The sequence below is a fragment of the Coffea arabica genome, chromosome 1c (genome assembly GCF_036785885.1).
Source record: "Coffea arabica cultivar ET-39 chromosome 1c, Coffea Arabica ET-39 HiFi, whole genome shotgun sequence".
NCBI lineage: Eukaryota > Viridiplantae > Streptophyta > Magnoliopsida > Gentianales > Rubiaceae > Coffea > Coffea arabica.
Window position 1 is genome coordinate 47,993,753 of NC_092310.1, and position 18,329 is coordinate 48,012,081.

At 35.8% G+C, this 18,329-nt stretch overlaps 1 protein-coding gene and 1 long non-coding RNA gene across 2 annotated transcripts; both read left to right on the forward strand.

Annotated features, from left to right (window-relative positions):
• Positions 1-9,129: 9,129 nt before the first annotated feature.
• LOC113741318 (hydroxycinnamoyl-CoA:piscidic acid hydroxycinnamoyltransferase-like) lies at positions 9,130-11,119 on the forward strand. The gene is made up of 2 exons (XM_072074395.1): positions 9,130-10,609; positions 10,717-11,119. Exon 1 carries the CDS (start codon positions 9,240-9,242, stop codon positions 10,590-10,592), a length of 1,353 nt encoding a protein of 450 aa, XP_071930496.1. The 5' UTR covers positions 9,130-9,239; the 3' UTR covers positions 10,593-10,609; positions 10,717-11,119.
• Positions 11,120-12,642: 1,523 nt separating this feature from the next.
• Positions 12,643-15,143, forward strand: LOC113725418 (uncharacterized). Its single transcript, XR_003457333.2, has 2 exons — positions 12,643-14,661; positions 14,735-15,143. It is a non-coding gene; the product is annotated as an uncharacterized lncRNA (long non-coding RNA).
• Positions 15,144-18,329: the final 3,186 nt, after the last annotated feature.

The following is an 18,329-nucleotide window of genomic DNA, read 5'->3' on the forward strand; positions in this document are numbered from 1 at the left end:
TTCAACAAATATCTCCAGAAATTTCAACAAATGCTATAGCAGATCAAAGCAGTAGTAAAGCAATAGCTCCAAGTATGTACTAATCCACCAGTTGGGGAACCCCGGCCGCTGAGGTCACAAACAATGGTCCCAAAATAGCAATATTAACCAATCACCAGGATGTCTTCCATAATTAATAAATGCTACCAATCTCACAAGTAAAACAAGCGGCCAGATATTCCAATTCAACATGCAAAAGCAGAATCAAATCGCCCAAATGTCAATAGACAGTTGCATTATTTCAGCTCACCCAAAATCCCAACAAATGGCTCCAGTTGGCCAATAAAAGTCGCAACTCAAAATTATTAATTTCAATGATAACAGCTCAGGGATTGGACAATGATCACTTGGTCAACTAATTAGAAGTATGCAATTGAGGTCCAATTACCTCACCAGTACCACTGGTGTAGTAAACTGTGGAAAAGAAATCACACACTACCACTAGCCGGCCACCGATAAACCAAAATAACAACTATCAATGCCAACAATTGAGAATTTCAACAATCAAAACACAGGCAGAGCTGTCGTCCTAATTAGCAAAAGAAAATTTCACAACACCAGCCCACCCAATGTAGTCAAATCGTAACAAGGGCCCCAATAATATGGCATACCAGTGACAGCATTTCAGAAATTGAACAATTACAACCCAATCACAAAACCTCAGCAGTTAACCAGGTGGCCAACCGAACGAAATGAAGAAATTAGGGGGGGCAACTTCCAATTACCTCCACCGTAGGTAGTAGCCAGACGAAATGGGACAGTAGTGGGTGTCAGTTGTGCCGGAATCGCGTGAGGGGTTGCGGCGGTGTCGATGAAAACAGCGGCGGTCAACGGTGGAGCAGGAGCGAGCGGCGCGCTATGGAGGTGAAGATGGCGGTGGAGCGCGCAAGGTGGGCCGCGGCTGGCGACGGAGAGCCGCGCTCTGGTGGAGCGCTGGGGTCGCGGGCGGCGGCTGGTTGCGGACAGTGGAGGCGATGTGGTGGACGGCACTGTCTGGCGGGCGGCGATGCGGGCTGGTGGAGGTCCGCTGAGTGGCGGCGGTGGACCAGAGAGAAGAGAGATGGGAGAGCTGCGGCGGTAGGCTGCTGCGTGATGGGGGTTGCGGTGCAAGTGGGCGGCGGGCAACAGAAAGGGAGCAGGGGAGGAAGAAAGAAGAAAGAAGAAAGAAGAAGAAGAAAGAAAGAGAAAAAGAAAGAAAGAAAAGAAGGAAAAGAAAAATTTTTTTTTCTACGGAAATCAAATTTTTTTTTTAAATTTTTTTTTTTTGAATTTTGGAAACTAAAGCTACGTTGATAAGAAAAATTTTCTTTGTTCTTTTTTTTTTTTTTTGAATCCTTACCTTTCCCGTGAACGTGACGTGGGCACGTCATGAGGGTAAGAGAGCTCTCAGAACTTTCAAAATTTTTGATCGTGAGCTTCCTGCACGTCCCCACGCGGGCACGTCAAGAGGGCAGGAGAGCTCCCAGAAGTTTCAGAAATTTCTGATCGTGAGCTCCCTGCACATCACCACGCGGGCGCGTCATGACTGAAGGGCACCTATAAATCAGCAAAAACGAAAATTAACACCCAAAATCAGTCAAATTCAAGGAAAGCAGATTTAAACTATGACACGAAACCAATCAAGCAATTAAAAGAAACAATTGGGTTGCCTCCCAATGAGCGCCTTTCTTTACTGTCTTTGGCTAGACATTATCACGTTTTTTTTCATGGAGGATAAAATCTTGTGGCTCGTCTCATTGCTTCATCCTCTACATAGTCCTGATAGCCCTCGTAGATAGAATAATCTTTGGGCATACGAGTTACGGGCTTCCATGGACTAGTAAATGGCGCCAAACGAGTCAATGATAATTTACATTCTCCATTCACTTCTCCCTCACTTGCATTTATTGGTTCAAGATATCTCACCATCGCCACTCTTAATTTATTCCTGTCATGAAATTCAAAATTGTCTGGTATAATAAAGTCAATTTCATTAACAGGAATTGAAGAGTAAGAGTCAGGAGAATAGTGATGAAGGAGTGGAGAAGATGTCACCGTATTTGGAGATTGTTCACTGGATTCATTCACTTGAATACTTTGATGTTGGAGTCTCATGTCTTCCGCTTCAACTTCCTTTTCAACTGTATCTTTGGATCCTCCTTCTTGAAACTCTTGCAGTTCCATATCACTTGTCAGGATAATTGCACTCTCACCTTTCTTAGAGTCATTGATGGTCTGTGAGGGCAAGTCTGACATGAATGACGATTGTTGAGACTCTTGCAGCAGAAAACTCATTGACCCCTCTTCATAATTAACGTTAGAGTTATCCCACCATCCTTGATCATACCGGTTTGAATAAGGGTCATACCACGTTTGAGATCGAGGTGAAGAATCTCCAAATTTTTTTTTGAGATAGTCACTCAGGTAGTCTTGATATTCGGGGCACATACCGGTTGAATGATCCCTGGCATAACAAATTTCACAGGTTGCAGCAGCCATTCTTTCTCTAACAGAGTTTAGTGCCTCTGCATATGCAGACCTCACAAAAAAACTAGCCTCATTGCCTTCCCCGGAAATAAAATCCAGTATATCACCAAAATACGGAGTGTAAGAAGCCATAAACTAAATAAAAAAATGTAAACAAGATGAATTGAAAAAGAAACAAATAACTAGCGCCAGTCCCCGGCAGCGGCGCCAAAAATTGACAGGTTGTCAGCCTGTGCAATAATAAAACCTGCTCAAACTAAAAGTAATTTCTGTAGATAGTGGTGAGCAGGGTCGAATTCACAGGGACTGGGGGTAATTGTTTCTTTTCAAATTCACAGTGACAAGGGGGTGTTTTTATGCAGAAGGTGACAATAAAAGAAGTTCAAATAAAATCTAAGAAACTACTAAAAATTAAATAACAAATTACTAAAATCAAATGAATGATAATTAAGGATCTAGCCAAGGAATAACTTCAGCAATGGTTCACCTAATTGATCATCGATAAGCAAAGGCAATTCCAATTATCTACTAATAAATAGGTTATAACTACCAAACAAGCGATGGCAGTCAACCCCTCCTTACTGTGTCGGTGATTAAGGTACGCCCGTTAATCACTGCTCTAATTGAGAAATAATCCTAGGTACGCCCGTAAGATTTAATTCCCCAATTGCCTTACGTATTAGAGGAGCCCTATTCTAACCAAATAACACACTACCAGGGTTATTTTAGATTAGCCCGCGTATTCCCCTGACACAAACCCAATTATGCCAGTTATCACTATTTTGAGACAATTAAACAATTACGGATTTAATGTCCCAATTGACAATAGATTATCAAATTAACTAATTATCCGGATCCAAGACAATCAATTAATCAAACAATCATAAGCACTGCAACCAAGGAATATGCGAATACCAATAAATAAAGGAAAAGATAAAATTAAATCGATCTCACAATTTTTAGGCGACCCAAAGCATCCGTTGTCCCTTGACTAGAAAAAGGAGTTTAACTCATTGTTGATGAGAAAAACTCATACAAAACTGAAGTGATAGTTGCGGCCATTATGTGGTAGGAGGAATTCACTACAGACCGCAAGGAAGAATCAAACGAAAAAGCTACAGGGAAATGATTCAATGCTTCAATGGCTCCTGACACCCGAGAGGCAACTACTACTAAGAAGCAAAGGAAGGAAAAGTCAAAAAGTGAAAGCTAAGCTACGGGACGAAAGGCTAAGGAAGCCAGCCGTCTTCAGTCCTCTGCTGCTCTTGCCTTGTGCGGCGGCTCCCCCAAGGGAAAGGAACAACTCCCTTTCGGTTAGCCCTTCCAAAATAAAGGGCAGGAGATCTTTTTTTCTTTGCCAACACTGCCCTTGGGCTAAGCTCTGTGACTTGGGGCCCCTTTTCCCCACAAATTGGCACTTGTTATCGTATTTTCGTTCTACTCCCTGAAATAAATGTAAACTACGAAAAGTGAGTAGAATCTAATAATTAATCCATATCAGGTCAGGTAATAGGGAAAATTAATAATAAAATAACTGACAAAATCGCACCCTATCAGTATAACTATTTTTTTCAAAATAGATGATTTCACACTAGTTAATTGGGTCTATGGACATTGACGGAAATTACATCTGGAGAAGGGAGTGGCTTCCAGGGGAGATTTGAGCATAGGTGAAAGAAGGGTGGTCTTTAGCCCAAGCTTGTTGCCTCTTCCTTTTCGTGTCCCTCACAATTGGTGAAGGATTGCTTGCGGTATGTATGGCCACAGAAAGTGGAGACGAGGAAGATGAAAAATAAAAGAAGGCTGGCTTGTTGGTTTTAGAAGAATTCTTGTCAGCACAATGGATTCTTTGTTTCACTCTCTGTTTCACTTCCTTGCTTTTAGAAGAATTCTTGTCAGGGCAAGGGATTCTTTGTTTCACTCTCTATCTGATTTCCTGATCCACTCTCTCCTATATAAGTATGCATATTAAATTAACTAATCCTAATTCTTCAAAACCTCCCCACACTTAAGTTAAACTATAAAAGCAAATTAAGATAATGACGATATTAATATTAATAGATAAACAAAAAATGTCCTCCAAAAATCGCAATTTAATTAGAAGTAAAAAAAAAAAATCGCTAAATAGAGGGCTCAGGAAGAACCTGAACCCAGTGTATCCATTTTCGGCAAACAAAGGCTTTCTCTTTCTCCATCTTCACTACAAAAGTTTTTCCTACAAAGTACTTTTCTAGTTTTTAGTTTATTTAACTTTTAGGGAATCAATTCCGTAGGTTGTTGAACTTGGTGCAATAATTGCTATAAATTCAGATAATACTAATACTTGCTATGAATTCAGTTAATAATTGTTATGAATTTAGTCTCTCTCATTTACAACTATTGAAATTGGGATACACAACCAAATACAAGAGAAACAAAAGGAGGATCTCTAGTGGAATCATATTCATAATCTTAATCTTTACAGAAGAAAAAGAAAAAAAAATAAGTTTTATAAAAGATAGAGCAATTATAAAGGGAAAATCATTCAAAACGTCCCTCACATTTTGTAAAATGACTTTTTTCGTCCCTCACTTTTAAAACTGTAATTTTATGTCCCTTACATATTCACATCGGACAAATTTAGTCCCTAACTAGGTTTCCGATCATTTTTTGGCCGGAATCCATCACGTGCAAGGCACGTGATCATTTTTTAAGGGTAAATTTGTCAAATTATATTTTACATAATCTGATCTATAGTCCTCCACATATTATAAAATAAAATTTTTCATCCCTCACATTTCACAAAATGAATTTCTCCATCCCTCACATTTCAAAAAATGAATATTTCCATCCCTCACTAATTATGTATATGAGGGAAACCCTTAAAAAAATGTGTTTGAATACATTTTGTTTAAACACATGTATATGTCTATTTGATTTTGCTTAATAATACGAATAGCATAAATATATGTATGTGTCTATTTGATTTCACTTAACAATACGAATACCATATATTATACGTGATCATTTGATTTCATCTGGTATTAGCTAGTAAATAATCTTGCATTCATTGTCAAGTTGGCCAATATAGCTATTTTTGGTCAAAATACAATAAGAATATGCAAATTAAGGTTCTATTGGTAAATATTAGTCATAATCATACAAAAAGAGAAGATAGCCCACAAGTTGGGTCCAATTACATACATGTGTTTATGCTATTATTATTAAGCAAAATCAAATAGACATATACATGTGTTTAAAAAAATGTATTCACACACATAATTAGTGAGAAATGAAAAATTCATTTTTTGAAATGTGAGGGATGGAGAAATTCATTTTGTGAAATGTGAGGGACGAAAAAAATCATTTTATAAAATGTAAGGGACGAAAAAATTTATTTTATAAAATGTGGAGGACTATAGATTAGATTATGTAAAATATAATTTGACAAATTTACCCTTAAAAAATGATCATGTGCCTTGCACATGATGGATTCCGGCCAAAAAATTATCGGAAACCTAGTTAGGGACTAAATTTGTCCGATATGAATATGTAAGGGATATAAAATTACACTTTTAAAAGTGAGGGACGAAAAAAGTTATTTTACAAAATATGAGGGATGTTTTGAATGATTTTCCCAATTATAAATCATCATTGAAAAAAAAATCCAATCTAGAATGGATGAGCAATTTCTTCATGCTACAATTTACAGCTAAAACCCTACTGACATTGAAATATATCTATCTATCTATTACTATATAAAAAGTATGATAAGTCTTTAGTATATAACAGTGTAAGCAAAAATTGATCTTAGTTTCTGTGATACTAATATTGCTTTTCACACTAACAAATAGACAGATTACATTGCATTTTCTTAATAATTAATAAGAATTATGCTAACAGTTACAAAGAAACATTCCTTGAATTGTGGTGATTCTGGTGAATTAAACCAAAAAAAAAAAGAACAATCAATTCATTGCATTTCATCAATAATTAATATCAATTATGTCAATAATTATGAGAATAAAAACATTCCCTTGAGTTATCATGAATCAAATCGAAAAAAGAATAACAAATTTATTTATAAATTATAAAAAATATGGTGAATCTTAGTGGTTAATAGTGTAAACAAAAAATGATATTATTTTTTGTGATGCCGACATTGTACTCCTCTCTAATAAAGGGATAAATTGCATTACATTTCATCATTGATAAATAATATCAAACATGCTAATAGTTACAAAAATGAAATATTCCTTACTTTTTTATTTACCAAAAGAATGAAGGACAAATTTTATTTACAAAATCCAAGTTTAGAGAATACTTCAAGCATGAAACAAAACATAATCAATTGGTATTATAAATCTTTTAAAAAATTCCACGAGTCTTATTATTTCTTGGATACAAGTAAATTAAGCCTTAAGAGTAGAGGTGGCAATATGAATAAATGGTTTATAATTGGTTTTGACTTAATGGATGGTGGATAAAATTTATCCAATCCATTTAAATCTATTTAATAAATGGATCTAAATGGATGGATCTAAATGGATTAAATAAAAACCAATTATCCATTTATAATCCATTTAAATATTTTACTAGTTCCCTTATTCCACATTTTTCTAGTTTAGAAGACAGCCGATGGAAATGTAGTAGTGAGCTGATTAGTCCAAACTTACGAAGACTCCCCAAGTCCTCGGACATGTTTTTCTGAGTCTCCGAGGCCAACACCAACATCAACTAACGACCGCAATGGCGAGAGCGATGCCCTATTGGCTGGCGAGCCGTTTCAGAAGTTCATTTCCTTTCTGTTTCTTTTATTTGGTTTTTAAGTAAATGGATATATATGGTTTTTGTGGATAATTCATATAAATCTATTTAATTTAATGGTTTTATTTTGATTAACCATTTAAAACCAATACTATAAATGGATAATCCAAATCCATTTAATTATGGATTATATGGATGGACAAATGGATCTCAATCCAAATTGCCACCTCTACTTAAGAGCACTTTTTTTAATATGAGCATATTAGTATTGAGTAAAAAATCTTTAATACAAAATATAATAGGAAACAGAGTACCAAGCTAGGCAAAGAGTTTTATGTTGGGAATTATTTATTTAAATTGCAATAAAGATTAAATTTAATGAACTTTATCAATCATATTCTTGTAACAATTAACAATATTAAACTACAATTAATGAATAGTATATTCATCAATGCCAATCATTATAATAATTACAAAGGTGAAACATCCCTTTGAATTATGGTAAATTAAGCCAAAAAATATTGTTTTATAAAATATCAATTTCAAGGAGTACTTCAAAGGTGAATAAAAATATATCCAAGTTTAGTTTGACTATTATATAATAAATAATTTTAACGTTGTACACTTTTTAATCATATAAACTCTATAATCCTAAAGCATGTCTTCAGTGAAAAATACAAATAATTTTCACCAAATCAAAATATTTCTCTTCAAAGTTAAATTCGAACAATGGAATTTCAGTATATTTAAATACTATTATAATTATAATAGCACTATAGATCATATTACAATCCATCATTAGCAAAAAAATAATAATTATTAGAAAATCTCACTAAAACTAATAAACGATTCATAGAATGACTTAAAGGGAAGCAACAAATTATTCAAAAAATTAAAAATTAAAAATTAAATGGCATAAAAAAGAACATTTAGGTCATCTAAATTTAACTAAAAGACAAAAATATTGATATTGTTATAAACTAAAGGTGCTCTTGGAACAAAAAATAATTTATTGATTATCCATTTGTATTGGTTGGGCAAATCAAGTTCAGAAAAAATATAAAATAATATAAATATTAAATATCACATTTGTTTCTCAATTACATTTATTCCCTCAAAATAATTAATTTTCTAAAATTTTAAAGAAAAAAAAACATCACGATCACATGCAATGCATGTGCTCCATTACTAGTAGTACTAAAAGCATAACATGGAGAAAGTTCAGTGGAGAATGTTGGAGAGTCATTGTCATTGAAAATTTTGCTTCAATCACAGCAAAGCTACCCAAAACGACATATCTGTGGTCCCCCGTCAAAGCGGAAATATGAAGCTTCATCTTTTGTTGCATTTGTAAGCAGAAATATGAAGCTTCGTCTTTTGTTGCATTTGTACTCCTTCACTAATTCTTTGTGGACTGAACCTTTATGGATTTTCACCCCATATTTCCTTCTTTAAGATATTTTAAAGTTTTCTTGGAAACAAAGTTCCTGGAAGATACTTTCCGCTCGAAGATATTTTACAATGGAACAATTTTTCAAAGCTGTACGTGTATCATCTTCCAATGCCATTGCCACAAATTCTACTCTTTTCAATTTGGCTTCTCTAGACTTTTGAGCATTTTCCCTGATAAAACCACAAAGTAAAGATTAGATTTACAGGTGGACTATCGCACCAAATTAATATGCCAATCAAAAATAGAATCTGAATTCGATGCACCAAATCATGAGCAATGGATATATATGTAAAGCAGAGTCCTTGAGACGAGAGTTTGGAATTTTTTGCTATGTAGCCATTTATTTTCCCCTGTATCATAACCTTCACAATCTTGACATATGAAATATAAACCTCGGGCCTATATAAGCATGCGCCCTACCACAACCAAAAAGTCCCACCCTCATTTCTTTCGTTTTCACAAGAAATTTCCTTGCCACACATTTTTCCTTTCTACAACTCTCACAAGTTAGATCTCATCCTCTTTCCTTCTCACAATGGTTAACTTGATAGCCTCTCACATTGTCAAACCAGCAAAACCAGAAGTGATGTATTTATCTGAGTGTGATCAATGTAAACCCTTGACTTATGCAACCACCGTTCACTTTTACAAGCCAGAAAATCCAGAATTGCTAAAAGATGCCACTAGGGTTTTGAAAGACTCATTAAGCGAAGCCTTGGCAGCTTTTTATCCTCTTGCTGGACGTTTATTCCAGAAAGATGGAGGCCGAGTTGAGCTGCGTTGCAATTCCATGGGTGCTTTACTTCTTGAAGCTCAATCTGAGCTCAAAATCGAGGATTTTGGAGACTTTTGCCCAACGCCACAAATCAGTGCCCTGATCCCACCTATAGATTACAATAATACTCCCCTTCATGAGGTACCGCTCCTTCTAGTGCAAATCACAAGGTTTGCCTGTGGTGGTGTTTCTTTAGGCTTGGCCGTGTCACATGTCATTGTGGACGGTCAAAGCGGGTGTCATTTTGCTGCCGAATGGGCAAAGATTGCACGCGGTGAAAAATCTGATGATCAACCATACCTAGATCGTACAATTCTTCAACAATATGAAGAGTACCCATCGTCAATAGCTCCAAAATTACAATACTCGGACTTTTACCCACTACCCGTCCTGATAGGCCAGTCTAGCAGCTTAGAAGAGCGTAAAAAGGCTACTACCTGTGCCATGTTTCCGTTAAGCAAAGAACAAATTGAGCAGCTCAAGAACAACGCCAACAACCACCACGATTTGGTTCACAAAACTAACAATCATCAGCCATTTAGCCGGTTTGTAGCTGTATCTGCGCATATATGGAAGTGCTTATCCAAGGCCCGTATGCACAGCCCCGACCAAGAAACGGTTCTATATGTGACTGTGGATTTTCGCAGTCGGCTTAAACCACCCTTGCCCGGAAGGTATTTTGGAAATGCTGTCTTACCTGTACCAGCAAGAGCCATTGCAGGTGATCTCCAATCGAGGCCACCAAGCTATGCTTCAAGCAAAATTAAGGAAGCAATAGACAAGGTTACAGATGAGTATGTAAGGTCATATCTTGCTTGTATGAAGAACATGCCCGAGGTATCTAGCAGTCGACATTTTCACACTGTTGGTTGTGCAAAGGGGTTGTTCTTTGGAAATCCCAATTTGCTTATTACTAGTTGGGTTGGGCTGGACGTGCACAAAGTCAATTTTGGGGGGGGAGAAGCAAATTCCATGACCCCTGGGTCATTAGGTTATGATGGAAGACTCTTCCTTATTCCTGGTCCTAATGGGGATGGATCGTTGATTATCCCACTGCGCCTGCAAGTAGAACATATTAATGCTTTTAAGAAGTATTTCTATGAAGATATATAATGATGTAGACTTACAAGGTTGGTTCTAATATAGTTTGTGTAGTTTCATGGGGCTCACTGAAAAGCTTAGTCATATGTAAGCAAACATTAATTGCCACTAACATTTGAATTTATTTGCCGGACAGGGAACCAACGAATTGGCAGCTGCTGGAGAACAGTGTGAAGAGTTATTATTGCAGGCAAACGGGACGTGGATCTTTTCAGAAATGGAAGATGGAGTAGACGGAATCCAAAAATTTGTCTCTGAAGGTAGTAGCAAATAAGGAGATTTTTACTCCCTGAGATAGCTTGTATGACCATTACTATGTCCTTTTTCTTAAAACAAATACTATATTAATCTTGTATGTACTGAAAGTGGATACACTAATTCAGTGCAATTTCCTTTGTGTCCTTTATGGCATGTTGGTTCTATGTAACCAACTCAATCCAGTTCTTATCATGTTCTTTTTCATGTGTGAGCTTGAATGGGATGTAAATTTTGTTGTAAATGGAAATGGAAGTATAAAAGTGTACGTGCGGTTCCCATGACTCCTCCGTTAGCTCCTCTAAATTTACTGTATAGGAATTTACATTTCTAATTTGTTTGAAGATAAAAGATTGAAAACATTTGGCCCAAGGCCTACCAAAATGGTCACTTTTCCTTAATAACAAGATCTTCTGTGAGAACTGGTCAATTCTATATCTTTGTTGTGCAATAGATATGTTATATTAAAAAAGACCCAAACAAGTTACACAATTGCAAATCATACAAAAGCAAATTAGTTGATAATCAACCAAATATAAAAAGAAATAAATCAAATTTAGCAAAAAAAGAAACACTCTTAAGTACATTTTCTAATACCGTATCAAATTCATCTTTTTCATTCTTATTCTTATTGTTCACTTTTATGCTTTCCCTTGACTAGCTTGTTTCTTCCTTAGATACGCTAGTTGTATTTGGCTAATTCTTCCATATTACTGTAAGCCTAACATGGTATTTTTTGACCTTTATGCATCTATTGCCTTTTTTCTTCATTTTTGATTTTCTTCCACTTGTTTCCCATTATATCCTGTTTCAAGAACTTCCTTAGCTGTTCAGTTGGAGTCAGGTTCAAGAACTTCCTTAGTTGTTCAGTAGGAGTCAGCAATCATTTCACTCCTGGTCCTTGACTTGAGCTTTCCTTGGCCAAACAATCCACGCTCATGTTCCCTTCTCTCCAGGTATGAGTAAACTTCTATTTTTCTAGAGGGAATGCAATATATAAGTCTTTGGGCTTGAGTGGGTGCAAACTATTATAATATTGCTAACAATATTTTAAAAGGCATTCGCGGGGCGAGTCCTCGGCATGGCGTTCCAATACTGCCCTTGGGTGATCGTATAAGGCGAAAGTGTTGTGGGCTGTACGTTTGGGCACGCCTCTAAAGTGAGGCATTAAAAGCGTACACCCCACAAATTGTTTTAAAAAAAGAAAAAACAGATTTAACTTTATCAATTAAATTTTTAACTTTTTAATATTTAGTTTTATTACTAATTTACTATCTTTTATATTGAGACATTGAGTGAATTTGATATTAATTTATTTGAAATATAATATATGGTTAGGCAAGCAAGGAAAAGGAAAAGAGATTGTTACCTATAGATTGGATCCGGTGATGGGATGGAAATTCCAGAATTACCATCAACTATTGGAAGAAAATTACCTAGTATATATACACTATATGAAGATGATGACATGAATGATATTGACTTTGATGAATAGTATCATTTTATTTGTCAATTTATTTCTAATTATTGGTGCTATTCCTTGTTATGTATTATAAGCAATATGGTTGCTAATTTGGTACTTTTGATACTAGTTAAGTGTGTTTATTGAAACAATTAACCTTTGAAATTTGTGTCTACTTCAATTTATGTGTTTGTAATTTAAGTGCTTGATAATGTGGTGACTTTTGAATTTTGACTAGTTCATTTCTAAAATTGAACTTTTTGTAATTTTAATTATTCTGCTTATATGTTTGTAATTTAAGTGCTTGAATATTAACTTTGATGATTATGTAGTTAATTATTCTGTTTATTTATATCTTCAAATGACTTTTTTTTGTAATACATATCATATTTTTATATATTTTAAAAAAATTCGCGGAAAAAAATTCGCGGGGCTTATGCCTCACACCTCGGGGCTTTCGCCCCGTTGGGGCAGATACTAAATGATCCCCTCAACACCTTCACCTTTTAAAACATTGAGTACTAAATTAGGACACCACAATATTATTTATAGCGTAAAAAAGAGGTTTTTAAAAATTTGAGGGGAAGGAATTGCCCAACCTCATGAGTATGCGGCTCTACCCCTGATCAAAATTAATCAGTTAATACTCGAAAGTAGGCAGAGATGGAGAGGTAGTAGTAAGTAGGTATTCCTTTAAGAGGTAAAATTTGGAATACATACGGAAAAAAAAAAGAAGATATTTGATCATTAGGGTATTCCATTTGATAAGGACCTGGTAGATATAAGAGAAGAAAGAACACGATGGATTCCAATTGTGGAGCTGAAATTGTTAACATTGCAGTTTATTAAAATTGAAGAGGGAAAAACTGGAAGGATCCAATGTGAGACAAGCTAATGGCCTGTTGGGTAATCGGAATTTTGTGGATAAGCCTTGTTTTAGGTGGAGAAAAAATGGCAGCACCAATATTTACTTGTTCAGCAAGAAGTTGAACGTAAAGGCTGTGAAGGTTGTAAAACAGTCGAGGATTAATTGTGTAAAGGATGAAAAGTTACCCATAGTAATTATGAGGTACCTTCTTTGAGACTGGTTTATGTAATACTTATACATATCAAGGCAGTTCTCCAAATGCCTTCTTGCAGTTCCCTTATGTAATAATTTGCACAAAAACGCCCCATACAAAATAAAAAAGTGTGTAACAAGGAGATATTTTTGTTCATTCCTAAGTCAAGTTGGAAGCTTGCTTCCAAATTTGACGAATGGCCTTGAAGACAGTCAAATTTGTTTCCGAAAAAGATTCCAATATAAATGGGGACAACTGACAAGAAGCTCCAAAATTTGGGCTGGGGTGTAGAATTTCTGAATGTGAGGTGGGTATTTTCTTGTTATTCAGATCCAGCATCCAGCTGTACCAGGTTTGTTGGATCATTTGAGGTGGGCATGGCTTATTGAAAATGGAAATGGTGGCCATGTAATGATTTATGAGGACAGATTAACAGAGCTACAATCTCCTAGACCTGATTGACGGAACATGATGACTGATGAGAAACAGCCTCCTTGGAAGTGATTTGCATCGAAATATATCTCTGGGTCCATGAGAGTTATCCACAAAAAGATTGTAGTAGCTTATGTTCACTTTGCTATGTGCGAACCTCGCTTCCACATACTGTACTACTGCTGACATTTGAAGTAGAGGTTCCCTATCCAGCATGATTAGCCATCTCGGCTGAGTTCGATATGATTCGACCAAGTCATAACTGGAAACAGAGGCGAGCGATACGATACCGATTCCTGAATTATGAATATTTTTATATTTACAGCGACTCGCTCTGACTCGACCAATATTGGCCGATTTGAATTGTGATACATGAAATCAGCCAAAATATTCGAGTTAACTCGGAGTCGACTCAGATATTTGTTCAGATGATGTATTTTATGTTATTTTCTATTTTTAGTAATTTTTTCAGAATTTTAAAAATTTGTATGTGCTATAATTTGTGTATCGTCCGATATTTAATCGATATGCGATGATGGATATCGAACAACTGTGACCGCGACCTGCAACGGCCAAGCATGCTATCCAAGCTGCTGAGCGCTTGAGGGACTATACTTCTCTTTGAAAACAATGAACCAACAGAACCACAGGAACCGCTCACAGAAGACATTCGATTGGAGAAGGCATCCTTGCCGGATACAAAAAAAAGTTCAGTCCTCAAGTTCGATGAGGAGGATGATGGAGCCAAAGTACCCTTGAAGATCCAACTCGGAAAGGAGCAAGGCATAGCAGCAAGTGAAGAAGCAGATCGACTGTCGAGGCAGACCCTTGAGGCTAAGGACAAGATTTGCCTTCTGTGCACTACATTCAGGTGGGTGACGATATCTACAAAAACCACCAACTTTACAGTCCCCAGTTTCCATATATATAATACTGGCATTCAGGTTGGCCAGGTCTCTGGGGAAATGCATGTTCCTTCTGGTTGCTTCCTGAAGGACCAGCAGCTGGAGCTGAGGGAGACATTTGAGTTATTCCATAAACAGGACCAGCTTCCACAGCAGGTTGGGTACTTGCACTGGAACAGGAACCATATATACCTGGGGGAAGCAGCACGGGACCATGCATTTACCTGTGCACAAAACTCAAGGTTTGAAGTAATTTTCATGAAACTCCTGTCCAATTTACTTGCATTGTGAAGTACACTTTGGATTCGATATTCACTTGAATTTTGTCATTGTCAGTAGCTCAATACCGTAGAAGTCACAGATGAGATTCATAAAAAAATGTACAAAATCTGGTGAACCAAGTTTTAAACAACTAATGCCATGTTTGCGCTGGTTTGACTTGGGAAAATTATTAGGTGTTTAAATAGTTTCTTATTTAAAATAATGTTCTTTATGGTACAGAATTTAGTGAACATTTCTACGTCATGCAACAAACCTACTTTTATCCAAAAAAAGAAAGGAAAAAAAAAGGAAATTGAATACTGATTTAAAGTCATCTTGTTTAATTACCTATTAACAACTTGTCAAATTGCATAGTTGCATATTTTATTTATGTTCATTTAAGTTAAATGTATGATCGTGATCACTATACTGGGCAAACAACTTGATTTTATACATGTCCTTTTTTTTTTGAAAAAAGAATATGAAAACGGTTAGAAAAAAGAATTTGAATCCTTAGCTCCACAGATATTTAATTGATTTGGTAATCAAGCCAGTGCAGAAAAGCGGCTCAAACTTGGACTAATGAAGCATCTGAATCCCATCCCTTCACTCCCTAACTTGTAGGATCAAGATCCTCTACAATCACAATCACAATGGCGATTGCAGGGAATAGTTCATTGTAAAAAATGTAGTGATTTAAAATTAGATTATTGGAATTGAATTTGTAAGGACAATTTCAATAACTGACAAAAATTGTTGTTCTTTGGCATGTTGTTGTCTTAATGTCTACATTAATTTGTTTAGTATTTACATTTGTTATATCTGATTCTATACTATATAGTGCAATTGCTACTGGTGACTACAGAAGTCCTGGATCCTTAATAATTTCGTCAAAATATCTAAATCAATGATTAAAGTCAAGCCATTGTAGCTTCAGTCTTCAATCTTTGCCGGCCTTCGGGCATGATCATGCTTATTGCCCATTCAACAGTCCTGCATACATTGGAGAGTCTCCAGGCTCATTACATTGAGGCTAAACGGGGTGGTGCCACCCCCATTATATCCTGGTTCAAGAACTTCCTAGTCCTTGATTCAATCTTTCCTTGGCCAAACAATCTGCGCTCATATTCCCTTCTCTCCAGGTAAGTGTAAACTTCTATTTTTCTTGAGGGAGTGCTATATATAAGTCTTGTAGTTTGAGTGGGTGCAAACTATTATAATATACCTTGTTTAAGACACCATAATATTATTTATAAGGTGAAAAAGAGGTTTCTAAAAATTTGAAGGGATGCAATTGCCCACCCTCCTGAGTATGTGGCTCTACTTCTCATCAAAATGAATCAGTTAATACACGAAAGTAGGCAGAGAAGGAGTAGTGAGTAGGTGTTCCTGTAAGAGGTAAAATTAGGAATACAGATGGGGCAAAAAAGATATTTGATCCTTAAGGTTTTGATATCCTCCTTCACTTATGGTATTCCATGTGATAAGGACCTGGTGGATATAAGAGAAAAAAGGCAAGGTGGACTCCAATTGTGGAGCTGAAATTGTTAATGTTGCAGTTTATGAAAATTGAAGAGGGAAAAACTGGAAGAATCCAGTGTGAGACAAGCTAATGGCCTGTTTGGTAATTGGAATTTTGCGGATAAGCCTTATTTTAGGTGGAGAAAAAATGACAGCATCAATATTTACTTGTTCAGCATGAAGTTGAATGCAAAGGCTATGAAGGGTGTAAAAAAGTCGATGATTAAAGGTGCAAAGGATGAAGAAGTTACCCATAGTAATTTTGTATTAATCTATTCAACTCGGTCTAAACTGGAAATCAAGTTTGCTGGAAATTAAGTTGTCAAAGAAGGTTGAACTAAAGAAAATACCAATTATACAATGATGAGGTTTGCTTAAGTGTTTACCTGTGCACAATATTCATGGCTCGAGGGTAATTTTCATACTAATTATCTTTCATTGACACAGTTTAGCACCACAAGAACAAAACAGGGAGCAGCAGCACATAAAGCAACCAAAAAAGCATTAAAAAAAAAAAACAATAAATGACAATAGCTATCAATAGACCATCGTCAAAATTACCGTAGATCGATACTAGACTAAAGAGTCTAAAATGTACCATAGACCACTCAAGGACAAAACATCAAAACAACAGTTGCCCTTATTGTGAGTACCATTCAATGCAGAGACAAGGAAACCTCCTCTATTTACTTGAATTTTGTTCCTTACTGTCTTTTGTGGTGACTGCAAAGGAACTCAAGTAAGGGTCTTTCTTGTTGTGTCTATTGAGAGAAACTCAAATGATTCTTATATGTTTCATTATAGTTTTTCTTTTGTAATTTCATGTGAATTTGGTAAACAAGAATATATTTTCTAAAACATAATAGTTTAATACCACGTATGTCACACGTGACATTGCCCACTTGGGATCCTCGGTGACATGTTTTCTGTGCCAATCCAATGCCACCTATAGTATTGCGCCAAGTGTCCTGTTATTATTTACACTTTAATTTTCTAATAATTCAACTTGGTTTGGTTTAACACAAGTGTAAATAATAACAGGACACTTGGCGCAATATTATAGGTGGCATTGAATTGGCACAGAAAACATGTCACCGAGGATCCCAATTGGACATTGCCATCTAAATGTTATCTATAATTTGCTATTTTTAAAGCTAATCTTGATATTAATTTACGAAGAAACTATACAAATGATCAAAATCAGTTAAACTCCCTCCATATTATTGTCAATATCATGTTTTACATTTTTACCATCCCTAAATTAGAGTCATGCTACAAATTTTCCTTCCAACCTTTTCATCTTTACCCTCATAGGTGCATGTCACAGAAGTTACACAATTGCAAATCATACAAGAGTAAATTAGTTGATAATCAACCAAACACAAAAAGAAATAAATCAAATTTAGCTAAAAAAGAAACACTATAAGTCTTTTCTCGCTGTTCATTTTTAACTAGCTTGTTTCTTCCTTAGATATGCCAGTTGTATTTGGCTAATGCTTCCATATAACTCTAAGTCTAACATGGTATTTTTTGACCTTTTATGCATCTATTACCTTTTTTCTTCTTTTTTTATTCTGATCCAATTGTTTCTCATTGAAAAATTGGGTATTGATTGATCTAGTTTTATTTTTGGATGCATTGGAGAGCCTCCAAGCTCTTCACATTGAAACTAAACAGGTGTTGCCACCCCCATTATATAATCCTGGTCCTTGACTCGAGCTTTCCTTGGCCAAACAATCTGCACTCATGTTCCCTTCTCTCCAGGCATCAGTAAACTTTTATTTTTCTTGAGGGAGGGCAATATATAAGTCTTGTAGTCTGAGTGGGCGAAAAATATTATAATATAACTAGT